General features: G+C 38.7%; 1 protein-coding gene across 1 annotated transcript; it reads right to left on the bottom strand.

Annotated features, from left to right (window-relative positions):
• zgc:113337 (OX-2 membrane glycoprotein) lies at positions 1-12914 on the bottom strand. Its single transcript, XM_006788339.3, has 7 exons — positions 12743-12914; positions 12099-12170; positions 11680-12003; positions 10155-10484; positions 6004-6288; positions 4054-4155; positions 1-1558 (listed from the first exon to the last, which is right to left on the bottom strand). The coding sequence occupies exons 2-7, from the start codon at positions 12160-12162 to the stop codon at positions 1551-1553; spliced, it is 1113 nt and encodes a 370-aa protein (XP_006788402.1). The 5' UTR covers positions 12163-12170; positions 12743-12914; the 3' UTR covers positions 1-1550.
• Positions 12915-13082: the final 168 nt, after the last annotated feature.

The following is a 13082-nucleotide window of genomic DNA, read 5'->3' as shown; positions in this document are numbered from 1 at the left end:
TGTTGCATTTATTACATTAACTTTACATATGTAAATAGTCATTCATGCATCCTTTGATTTTTTTTCCCGTTGGACGCTACCTTGCATTCCTATTAAAAAATATCTGAACCCACTTTCAGAATTATGATGTGTTTCTGATCATTGTGTATGCTCCACATACAGGTAAGTACTACTTACATGCTTTTGTAGCTTTTGAATGAAGTGTTGATCTTAAACTCTAATAACTTTCATGCTGTTCGTCTGTTTACAAAGAAAATAACTGACAGATGCAAGTCATATGCTTTGAAATGAAATATTATTTCAACAGTGAAATAACATTTTAAAAGCACCGCTTTGCACATACAAACACAGTAATACCCAGAGGCGCCATTGTAATTCATTGCTGATCATATAAGCACGCAGGTACCACTTTGATCCAGAGCAAAAATATTTGGAGTGGAGTCTCTCTTTGGGTGTTTAACGTGAAGTTCTCAAGCAATTTTTCAAACCACTAACCATGACTGTACGATGGAGGCATCGAACAAGACACGCATTCCTTTCTGGGGCACCAAAAAGGTTCTACTGTTGCTCCCTCAGGCAATTGATTCAAGCCATCTGACCGTGGAATTCAACCTCTAACGAACACACATGGACACACACACACATGCACACACACATCAAACACAAACAGACTTTGAAATGTGTAGAAAAGTTTGTAATAGATATTACATAAACAAGGAATCAGTATGCAGCCCTTTTAGTTCATCTAATACTACCGATGGCCTCACCCAACTATCACAATACACTGAAGTGACGGGGTCTTCAGCTGAGGTACAAGAGGAAGAATAAGTATCAGCTCATAGTGACGGTTAGCTGGTTATTTAAAGGATAGGGATGGCATTTTCTTTCCTACTGTCCAAAAATCACCCAAAATGTTAGTACATCTCTACAGTGCAGGCGTGGCTGAGCAGCGAAATCTTGGAATATTTAATATAATTTCACTGTTTTAAAATAAAATTATATATATAAGTTTTTTCAAAACATAAAGCGTTTACTGCCTTTATTTCAGCATGGATACATACAAATACACATTTGGTTTCTGCTAATGCTGAATATGAAAAATATAAAATAGCAGTGCACTCTTTCTTTAAAGACCAGGTAAAAGACTCAGAGTCTAAGTGTTTTGAGGACAGGCGATGTGCTATCAAACAAGTACTTTAATTTGCCGCACAGAGACGTTGCCGTTGGTTCAGGAATGCATGGGCATCGATTCATTCAATTACAGAGTCACACAGAGAACGACAGCGAGCTCTGCTTAAGAGTTTCTCACTGACACCATGTGAGGACAGTCTGGCAGATTATATCAGAGGCAGCAGAGCAGAGTTAAGTGTTGTCCATTTGGTGCTCATAAATAGGATTGTACTGAACATCCTACAGAGGTGTGTCAGAATATCTTCCCTTTGTACCGAGATGATGATGATGATGAAGACGACGATAATGCAGGGAAATAATTCTGCAAGGCTGGCTCCCAGCATATCTTCTCGTCAGCCTCTGGTCTCATTTGTTTACGATTAATCAGCTGAAAACAAAAGTACGAGGAGAGAGTAAAGAATATCTAAAAATGCATTATAAAGTATAAAAATAAAGTTTTTCTAATATTTAACATTTCCATTTCAGAAAAAAGTCTGAAACAGTTTAACTGTGGAAAGGTACTACATGTGAAAAAACACAGACGCACAAAGTCAAAAGACAAAATGTGGTTGATCATGCAGGTTTTAAAAAACATAAAATGACTATCACACTGATTTTTTTTACAGTATATGTAATAATACCTGGATTACAAACTATTAAATTAAATAACATAGTTTTATTGCAATCAGAGTTTTTAAGATCAAGTTCCAGGAAAATTCATTACCATAAATCATTCCTATCATAATAAGATGAGGGAAGTGGGAAAACTGCAGAACCTAGTCTCTGTCCAACTCTTCATTTTGTTCAGTGTATAAATGTAACTGCTTCCATCAGATCTTTCTTTGTAAAAGTCTTGTCTGTAAAGTTTTCTTTGACTTCTTTGGCTTTGGCTGATTTCCTTATTCAGTCAGAACTGCTTTACTTGGACTTCCTTCTTGCACAGACGGAAAACAGCTCTTAAATTTGTCAGTAAAGTGCAGATGGAGTGCAGGTACAGGACAATGAAGCAGGAATATCATACCATCGATGTTCAGTCCTAACTGTAAATATTAACTAAACTTGGAGGACGTTATGAAACCCATTTCCAGATGGATAGATTGAATCAATATAGAAACTTATAAAAAGTGAAATAATACAAAAAACTGAGAGAACCAGAGACTTTTAGAAGTTTCTAGTCTTGAAATTAAAAAAGTCGTTCACTCTCAGTCTTTATAGTGCATGTCATTCATTTTTGTCTACACTCTCATACTTGGTTTTGTGCTTTGTGCTGCTCCTTTCTCTCTTTTTGCCTCTGCACTGATCGACTGAGGCAGATACCTTTTTCTCTCTGAGCCTGGTCATGCCAGAAGGCACTTCCAGCTACAGGGGAGTTTTTCCTCTCCACCATCACAAAGTGAATCTGCAGTTACCCCTAGGCCATGGGGCTAATGATAATATTACATACAACTGGAATCTCAAACAATGAGTGCAGCAGCTTCAGCACCCATTTTCCCATTCATATATTCAATATTGTAGATGTAGCATTTATGTCACAAGTTGACTAAGGACAAGCGAGACACTGTTTAAGAGCAAAAGTTGGTTTCAGAGATTACAGATCGAAAACTAACTGACAAGACAGATCAGGTAATTTTGAATGAAACTAGTTTACAACAACATATAATATAAATTCCTGCTCCTCCAGGCTTCTAAATATTAATGTAAGTTGGTGATAACTGAGAGCCTATCGATGTGGATGTTATTATAATTAAAATGCACATGTTTACAACGCATTACAATCTATGGGTGCATAATAAGATTTACAAAATGTGCAAAAGTATATCGTAAAAAGTCACTTTGACTTGTGAATGTGTGCAGTAATGTGGAGCTGTGTGCGTAGTAAGATTTGCAAATGTGTACACATATCTCCAAATCTGTATTCAGACTGAAAGAGATGATTTTTTTTATTTTCAAAACATTTACTAATATAATTATACACACAGAAACTCAATACATATCTGCAGATTATAACACACTGACAAATCTCATTGGAATCTCACAATTAAGGTAATTACACAACTCTGGGCACAAATTTGGAACTAAATCAGTAAATATACCACAATATGTACGTGAGTGGATACTGTGAGTTATTTCACAATATCTGACCTGTGGGAAATGACTTTCTGACCATTATTTCAATATTATAACACTATTGTTGAAGAACACCACACCTGGCAACTGCTTCTTCATTGCTTTTGAAGCACCCAGGCAGTTTGCCTAAACCCACAATAAGACAAGGAGCCCCAAATATTAGATTTCCTTGACCTTCAAATGATCTCTTGGCTTTAAGAGAATTACGATGGAGTGAGTGGAAAAAGTGTAATAACTTTAAAACAATTCAAGCCAAGAGACTGCCAGTATCAAGAGCACAGTATATTAGTGCACAAGCAGTTCTTTAACATTGAAATAAAAAAATACTGTTTTACTTCCAATATTAATTTAGTTTGTTCACTGTTTGAGTCACATGTTTACAAAGGGCGGGAACCATGTGTAGCTCTGCATATTTGATTTGGCAGACACGGAGCCCAGTTCTGACAAAGGCATTTGTGTCTCCTCCCAGAATCAGATTGGGGATCTTTCACTTTTGGGGCAAATGTTTTAACAAAAGGTATTTTGAAGCTTTCATTTCTTAATGATACTGCATGTTTTGTAGCATTTATGAACATAAAGCAATCTAGTTAACTTGAGGTGACCAGCTCACACCACTAGTTACATAAAACTTGTGGACAGGTGGCTAAAACGACAGGAGTGTGGACATCAACACGAGATTTTTCATATGTATTCCCGATACAACCCTCAAATAATGACAGTGAGATATTTTTGGAGTTATACAGTGGGCATACTCACCTTCTTTACGCAAAAAACACTTCCAAAGGCAGAAGCAGAGAGACAGAACTAACAGAGCTGCTACTGTAGTGACTGAGATCAGGATGGTGAGCGCCGTCCCGACTGGAAGGGAAAAATACAGAAATCTGATCAGCTGTTTTAATATCTCTATAAATAGATAAACATATAATTCTTCAATTTAATTTTGCTGTTAGTATTTCTGTGACTGTTTGTACCGAAGGGCTGTGCTAAATTGAAAAGTGCCTCTCCACAGCTATAGACCTGCCCTGATTAAATCTCAGATTTAATTTAGTTACTGTCTGATTCCACTCTTGACCCATTAAACCAAGATAAACCACAGGTCATCAGAAAATGAAATACCTGACAATAGCACACAGTTTACATATGCCAAAGCCTCCGGACCATTAAAAAACACAACAGAGATTTTTTTAACCATACTGGTGAAGAATGGGAAAACACTAATTCACTCAGCAACTTTGCTGATTCACTTAAACAGGTGATCATTCCCACTCTCATCCTTATCAGTTAACATGAGGTGCTGAGTAAACTAAGAGGCTCCGAGGACAGCATGTTAGCTTAGCATAAACACTTGAATAAGGGAGAGTTGCATGGCTGGCATCAACAAATCATCTATGAGCATCTGTAACTTTCTATTTAAGATGTTCTGTCTTCAGTCTGCATGAAAACAGACATGTAGGAAGAGCAAATTATCATTTTATAGGTTGCTTGTGCAATATTGTCTTTAAAAAAAGGCAAATATCATACCTTAATCCAGCACTTGAAACAGATGGCATGCATTGGGGAGTTTTTTGGGGGGTTTTGGGGCTTATACAGCCATTGCTCTGCAGTACCCCTGCTCATCAGAGCTGAGTTTTCACTTCCAAATTTCTTCCTTTGATTGAGACTTTTAAAATAGAGAGACAGTAAGGCCATTATGGTAATTCTGAACATTTAGTGAATCCTGGATAGGAAGTAAGTTACTGTTTAATGTTATGTATATTTAAATATTTATAGTATCATAATTCAGGCTTCTCTGGAGAAAAATCTATCTCATACTTTACCTCCTTATTTTGTGCTTTTCCCTAAATTTAAATCCCCCAACACAGCTGAAGAAATTCAGTAGATTTCAAAAATTTGCACATGATCAGAACAGGGTAAACAATCCAAACACGGTCCTGGAGAGCTAACAGCACTCCACAATGAGCTATATTTGAATGCATTTTTAATTTTTATGGGCACCTCATATTCATGGCTCTGCTTTAATGAGTTGCAAGGCATCGTGCAGAGACTCCTGTGGTTACTGGAAGCCAGGAGAAGGAGGCGGTGCTGGCTAGTGGATCAGGAAGCAGGCCAGCTGTGTTATCAATCGTGGTCAAGCGAGAAAGGGCAGTGGTCTGTATGACTATCTACTAACAAGTTCCACCGCATCAGCCAAGGACACTGCCTCTGTGCTCAGCAGAGCATAATATTAATACACAGGGTCCATGGGTTGAAAATTGAAACACTGCTCAGAAGATCCATGAGGAAGCTTAAAAAAGCAATTTTGATTTGACCCTTGGTTTCATCTTTTAATGCAGTATCGAGTTCTTGGATTTTGTGCTAAAGTATGGTATCCAGCTGACTGTAGTTTCATTTTCATGAAGGTAAGAGTGGTATTGAAATGTTCATTTCACTATGTTATGAAGTGAAGATTGCCTTTATGCAAAAAATTGAAAAGGCTACACAGACCTACATAAGATAAGGATGGGTCTGCAAGTATGGGAACTAGTGCAATGCAGTTTATGGGTGTCTTTTAGAGAACATTTAAAAACTATTTCTACTATCTTTTTCATTCTGGGTTGTAGTATTGCCTGCAGAAGGACAAAAAGTTTGTAACATAACGTAGCTCAGGGCAAAAGAAGCTCAGCCGCTGAGATCTTCAAAGAAGAAGGATTAGTAACACTAACTTACTCTTAGTGTTCATTGATACAGCAATTGGTGACTCAAGCCCTTTGTGATGCACCAAGCATTTGACCGACACGTCTTTAAGCAACCCAGACTGGACAGTCAGCGTACTGATCACTAGAGTGGTCCCATCATCTTGCGGTAGCTGCTTTGTCACAGGTGGGTGCATGGTGCGGTTGTCTCTCTCCACATTCCACACAATCTCTGCCGGCGGCCTTGAAACAGAGGTGCAGTTTGCCTCGATCACCCCCGGAGAAGTGGTTTTGTAGCTCACCTGAGGTTTTGGCAGCACTGCGAATAATAAATTTACACAAATCCAAGTTTATTACAATAAAACTTTCTGTTGCTTCAATAAAAATAAAAACAGTCAGTGAAATATGAAACGCATGCTGTGGTAAATCAAGCATGTGTCAGATTACTTTAATCTATAAATTGGTCCATTGTTTTAGTTTGCATCAAGTGTGCTAATTTAAATTTCTAAAATCGTATCTAATATAACCCTTAAAGCCTTTCGGTTCAGCTAAGATATGCGAATTCCTGCACTCCTTAGATCCATAAGTAAATATATGGCTGTTTTCAATTCTCTGTTCTCTGGGCTGAGAAAGGAATGTGATACACTGGAACTCAGAACATTTCTGTTGGCAAGAAAACATTTAGCCACAGATATCTGGCATTCAGAGTTTCAGCAATTTCTGCGAATTCTACGTGATTAACTTCACCCATCAACAGCCTTAGAGGGTGGTTCAAATCTGAGATCAATCTGACAACAATCCAAACCAAAATAATGCCTTCGTGTTGCATAGCTTAGAATGACTGTGGCTTTTATTTAAAATGTAATACTCGTGTGTCATAAACAGCAAATGTATTACAAGGAAGTACATTTTTGTCCCCGTTCATGACTATGTTGTTACCTATTACATCGGCACAAATATATACGTAAAAACAATCAAAGTATTGTAATTGCTTTTTCCCTCATGGTGGCGATTACTTTTGAGATTTGTAGTAAGTTAAGACATTTATATATTACCTAATGTATACTGTCTCAAGCCTGGTGTTACAACTTAAATAAAGAATTTTAGCATTTCTTTCACCACAAACTGCGACATAAAAAAGCTGAAAATGTATCATTTCATGCAGAAATTTAATGCAGCCATGAAGATGTGAACTCAGTGACCGCTTCACTTGTAGTATGAAAAATCTTCTTTAGAGCTTTTAATTCACATTACACATTTCTCCATTCCATGTTTTTCACACTCTAGTTTAACTACCCCTGAAAAAGTGAGTATAGATAAACAGATTGACTTTGAACGTTGTCTGTGGTCTGCTTTCAGCAGGATAACGCACAAAGCTCAAATCATTTTTTTAACATGGCAGCGAGTTCACTGTACTAAAAAGGCCTCCACAGTCACCAGATTTCAATCCAAAAAAGCACCACTGAGATTTGGTGGAACAGAAGATTCACATCATGGATGTTCAAATGACGAATATGCAGCAACTGTGTGATACCGCCAAGTCAATATGGACCTTAATCTTAGAGAAATGATTACAGCACCTTGTTAAATATATACCATGACGAATTACCTTGAAGTCCAATCTAAAGGCAAAAGGGGGTCTGGCCTAGTACCATGTTTTTTTATTAATGTAATTAAGAATACTTGTAATAGCAAAGATAATGTAAATGTGTCTGCATGGGATATAATTGCTGTCGAACAATATTTCTGAAAGTGGGAGAAAAGAAGGGCGTATTATGTCACACCCAAAGTGGAATGAAGTTAGAAGCCTGTTGGCAACAATAAGCATTAAGAATAAAACATTAATGCTAATCATGCTTCAGCACCCAGAACGCCTACTGTCCTGTACAGTTCAGTTTCAGACAAAAGCACGTGTGTTTCTTGAGATAACTGTGAGAGCAAGGGAATGGGAGAAAAGTGGAAAAGCAAATGAGCATAAAGAGAGAGAGAGAAACAAAGCACAGAGGGAATCACTGTCTGCCGCAAACACTGACAGAGTCATGCATCAGGACCTCGTTCCCTGCCTCCATCGTTCTTTCGAATGGTCCATTCTTTGCACGGACACACTCCTGTTCTGTTCTGACTTTGTGTGTTAACAACAGCCTACTCTTGTGATATCATAAAATTGTTCAGAGGGCAAAATCTGGGAGAAAAGATGCACATTCCTATCTGAATCCCAGGGGGTACCTGTCTATCCTGCCAAAAATGTCCAAGTTAAATCGTCTCCTAGTTGCACTAAAGCCTGCCTCCTTTATTTTTCTCTTGGCTTTTAGCTCCAACTATTTTCTTTGTTCCATGCGAAAGTGACACTATTTAACAAAAACACGGCCTCAAAAAACTGAAGACTGTTGAAGTATCAGCTGCACTAACAACAAATAAAATCATAGCTCTGTGGGAGGTAGGGAACCTTGATTAGGTCCGCTGGCCCAGAGCAAACTATGTCAATCTGATGTACTGCTTTGGAAATTTGGCATGAAATTCTGGGCGTAATTTGGTTCAGCGTGCCTCGATCAAGACTCCTAATGACTTTATTGGTCGCCTGACATTTCAACTAGTGCCACCAACAAGCCAAATCTTCCACTTGTCCAGGGCTTAATTTAATCTCAGAACAGCTCAATCACTTCCAGTTAAATTCTAGGGCCAAAGGGCAGGTTTAAGCATTTTACAAAGCAAATATGAGACTGTAATAGTCTGAATGAACTAAATCAAGTGAGTATCTTACCAATCACAGTCTATTTGGTACAGTCTGTTTCCTTGCTGAGTTCGCAGGGGAGGGATCTGCTGACAAGTGGACTTGTCAGGACAAAACACCAGCAGTAAAACTGCACAATTGCCACAAAGCAATTTATTATTGCTATGTTAAAGCCTCAGTTTGACTTCGGCCAAACAAGAATTTTGCTTTTTATACTAACATAATTAATGTGAACAGTAAAATGTCATGGGAATACTTTTATAACAGTACCCAAACAATTTACCAGATATGGGATAAACTACACTATACTACTTCAAGGCAAATATCTTACATTGCACTGTCTGCCATTGTCCATCGACAATGCCAGACAGTGACATAGACTGGCCAGTGTTAACAGCAACAGTTATTCAATTTAAGTGTAGTTATAAGATTTTACTGCTAAGGACAACTGTTCATTGTTACTACTATGACCTCAAAGAAGGTCAAAGAAGGAAGAAGTACCTCGAACTGTGAACACAGCTTCCAGAAATGCTGATTAGTTTAGCCCCAAAGACACTTATAAATGTTTATTATAACAAAATTAGGTTTGCAGAGTTACATCCAAACAAGCCACAACACTTCTGGATAGATTGACGCTTGGTTAAATGCTACTTTAGCAAAGCTGTAATGTACAGTGCCATGCCTGGAGAGAACCAAACACAGCAAAACAGCACAAACGCCTAATGTAACTGCCGAGCACGGTGGTGCAGGGGTGATGATTTGGGCTGAGTACCTTGTAGTCATTAAGTTGACCACAAACTTCTCTGTATGCCAAAGTAATCTTCAATCAAATGTGAGACTATCCGTCTAAAAACAAACGCTTGGTAAGGCTGGACGATGATGTGAGAATCTGATAAATTCATATTATTGCTCGTAAAGATGGTGCTACGAGTTCTTATCAATTAGTTTTGCACAGAATCATGTGAAAAATTTCGTTTTTGCATAACAAAACAATGATGCAATTTCACCAGCAGTGTTTATTACCTTTGTGCAGAAACAGGCTAGATGTTTCTGTTTCCAGTTTATCTGGTGAGCTAGTTAAAAATTACTTAAATGCTAATTTTGTAAGATAACTTTGCAAATATTACACAGACTTGTTTTTTTTTTTTGCATATTGTTAAAAAATATTTTTTTCAACAGTACACAGACTGTTCTTTTACTCCCTTTGATTTGTGCTAACTATGCACTTGGTATGCGCAGATTACATAATTAATGACTATAGCAATTAGCAAAATATAAATTTTATTTTAAGAAACTTTTAAACTGTGCTTCATTTCTGATTTATGGTAAGTTTATTGTACATAAGATGTCTCAGGGTTTGTACAAATACTGAGTTCTTGTGTGGATTATCCTTTTACAATACTGAACCGCAACAGCATCACCAGTAATAGCCCACTGTGAAAACAGGTGTTTACCGTAGGTGGAGAGACAAACTGTGGAGGTCTTCAGCCCATCAGAACGTGTTTCATACATGCAAGTGTAACAGCCTTCGTCCTGGATGGCAACAGGCTGGATGGTAAGCTGACTGTCAGACAGGGAGGAAGTGAGCCAGACTCTCCCCTGGTAGGGTGGCTCGATCATGGGGTCGCTCCGCTTTGCAAAGGAGGCTACATCCGTGGATTCTCCTTGAGCAGAAATGTGCCTCCACATTATCTGTTGAACTTTTTCTGGCAAACCATAGGAGCATAAAAGGGAAACCTTTTTGCCGCTAACTGCTGTTTTGTTACCATCAACGGTGACTTGAGCTGGAGATTTAAAAAGAGAAAAAAAAAAACACTAGTCAGTGACAGAATGATGGATGAGAAGATAAGATAAAGAAAAGAAAAAGGCAGATAAAGGATGCAAACAGGACAATGTTAATATTCAGAAATGTGAGACACCCAAACAGAAACCAGTCACTGGAATCCACACCAGCTGTTTTTGGTTAGAGCCCTCCTCCCACTGCTCCACGGCTCTTTATTAACATGACTGGCTGAGTTTCAACATACTCATCAACTCTTGTTCAGAGGTGAGCAGTGGTTAGGAACATCAGTATTCACATATTTTCAGTGTTAATGGTCGGGTGCAAAGGGCAGGCATCCAAAATCAGTTAAGAAATGGTGCACCACTGAGGACAGAAATGATGGAAACTCCATTCAGCTGACTGGCTTTTATGATTCTCATGTGGCGTGTCAATTTCAATCTTTGTTATTTCTCAAATATACCAGCAGCTATTGTAGCACATCTCACATTTTCTCATTCAAAAACAGACGACACTGATGATACTAATGGTGTATCAACCAGTTGACAGGCCATTTTACTTCCACTTCAGAACAATTGAGCTCTTCAGTTTGACCCTGTGAATGACATCTGTCTCCTTCCTTGTGGCAAGGGGATCATTACTCAAACTGGCTTCCAGAGCAGGTCTTCCCAACTAGTTCGCAGCCATTCTTACTATGCCATAGAAGATTTTCACTGTGGTTTAAATACAAGAGGCCTGCATGTTTAGTGTGCTTTTGTTTGAAAAAAAATTACACTTTGAACTTTCACCCATGCAAAGCCTGTAGGTCAGCTTGCATTACAATTCATTCATTTTTCGTTCAGTTATGGCTGTGCAGACTGATACTCACTTTACATTCAGTGCAATAACAGCATCATATAAACTTTTATTTGTACATCTTCATTTTTAGCCATTTTATGGAGCAGAAGACATTACGTTGATTACAGGAATCTGAGAAGAATGCACTGAAGTCCACCAGAGGTCTCTGAACTGAGCCAGAAACACTGCTGTAAAGGATCAGTACCTTAATCCATACAGGCAAGCTACTCATTCTGTCCTGTGACAGATTGGTACAGCTTCAGAAATGTGTACAAGCGCACAGGATTTACCTAAACTATAACATACTGCTGTTGCACCAAGATCATTAATGTTAATCTGTTATCATTAATGGGCTTACTCACAAGTCACTGTGAGACACGTCGATCCCTGCTTTGAACCAGTAGGGTGCAGGTCAAATATGCAAGTGTAGCAGCCTTCATCACGGAAGCCCACCCTGCGAATGATGATAGATGAGGTGTCCTTCGCAGACGACGGGGCGAGTTCCACATGCTGTTGTCCGCTCACACTCTCCCTGTTGCCAGGCTGGTAGGTCAGCAGGGTCTGGTTCTGGACATCTAGCCAACGCACCTGTCTCAGGAATTCACCTCGCTCCTTTAAAAGACTGCAGGTCAGAGTGAAAGGCTTCTCCACCGGTGCTTCCAGATGCTGGGTTGCTGTTACTCTAGCTGGAACAACCACCAGAGAAAATCATAAGCTGATGTACAGAACATCCTCACTTTGGCTTTTTCCTTATGCTATAAGCGTGGTTTGGCACACTCACCTTGTAGACGTCCTGCCATAAACAAGAGTGAACACAGCTGCAGACAGGAGGCCTGGATCATCATCTTCTTCACTGCTCATTCAACAGAGAGAAAAACGAGAGTTACTGAGATTTAACAAATGATTATAGTCTGCTCCTGTGTGAATATACCCTCTCCTATAATTAAAAAAAACCCCTAAAAGATGATCCAGTGATGCAGAATGAAGGCTGGAAAGGTAAACTCACTTTATCTTACTCAGAAAGCCAGTTAAACTGCTGTATTCAACAATGTACATTTTTTTACAGAGATTTTACTCCATAAAGCATTTAGTGAGATGCAGTTCAAAATATTTCCATACATCTAAAAATTAAGTGCGCAAAGACTTTCAGATCATACCCTGAGTAAGTCGCAAAGTTATCACACTAGAGATGATTAAACCGATTCAGGGTTGGATTTCAGCCTAACGGCTCCAACCCCAAATTAAATACAACTGTAGAAAATTGCACGTCAAAGAAATTAGTGATTACATAAGTGTTGTACTACTTTGCTGAAATCAGATCACCTGTAGTTAATCAAGTGAATGAAACAAAATTTCTTTAAAAGATTAATAAATCAAAAGCCCTATCATATACAAATTATAGACCCATGAGACTAAATCACTCACCTTTGTATACCAAAAAAACAGTTTAAAATCTTCTACCTCTGCAACATCTCGCTCATCCTTATGATTTGTCAGTCTCGGGAAACTTCACTCTAGAAAAAGACAGAGACCGTTTTTACTCATCCAACTCTTTTCCACTGTGCGCACATCAAACTCCGCCGTGAACACCAGCCGGTCAACAACGGACTGCGGTGAGGCGCCCACAACAGGCTGAACCACATAGCTCATGTTTTGCGCTCACAACGCCCTCTGGAGGGACTTTGTGTGCATTTCTGGTTTCACAAAGCCTGCAATCAACCATGGACTGCAGGACGCAGCTGACAAGTGTTTCATTTTGATGTCA

The sequence above is a fragment of the Neolamprologus brichardi genome, chromosome 16 (genome assembly GCF_056152115.1).
Source record: "Neolamprologus brichardi isolate AB-2024 chromosome 16, ASM5615211v1, whole genome shotgun sequence".
Lineage (NCBI taxonomy): Eukaryota > Metazoa > Chordata > Actinopteri > Cichliformes > Cichlidae > Neolamprologus > Neolamprologus brichardi.
This window is presented reverse-complemented; position numbering and strand designations above follow the sequence as displayed.

Bases quoted from the DNA above. Each gene is read 5' to 3' on its own strand.
- zgc:113337 (XM_006788339.3), bottom strand. From the start codon at position 12,162: ATGATGATCCAGGCCTCCTGTCTGCAGCTGTGTTCACTCTTGTTTATG. The intron at 6,289-10,154 runs GTAAACACCTGT...TATTATTCGCAG, and splicing joins AGTTTGTCTCTCCACCTACG to TGCTGCCAAAACCTCAGGTG. The intron at 4,156-6,003 runs GTAAGTTAGTGT...TTTCCCTTCCAG, and splicing joins TGTATCAATGAACACTAAGA to TCGGGACGGCGCTCACCATC.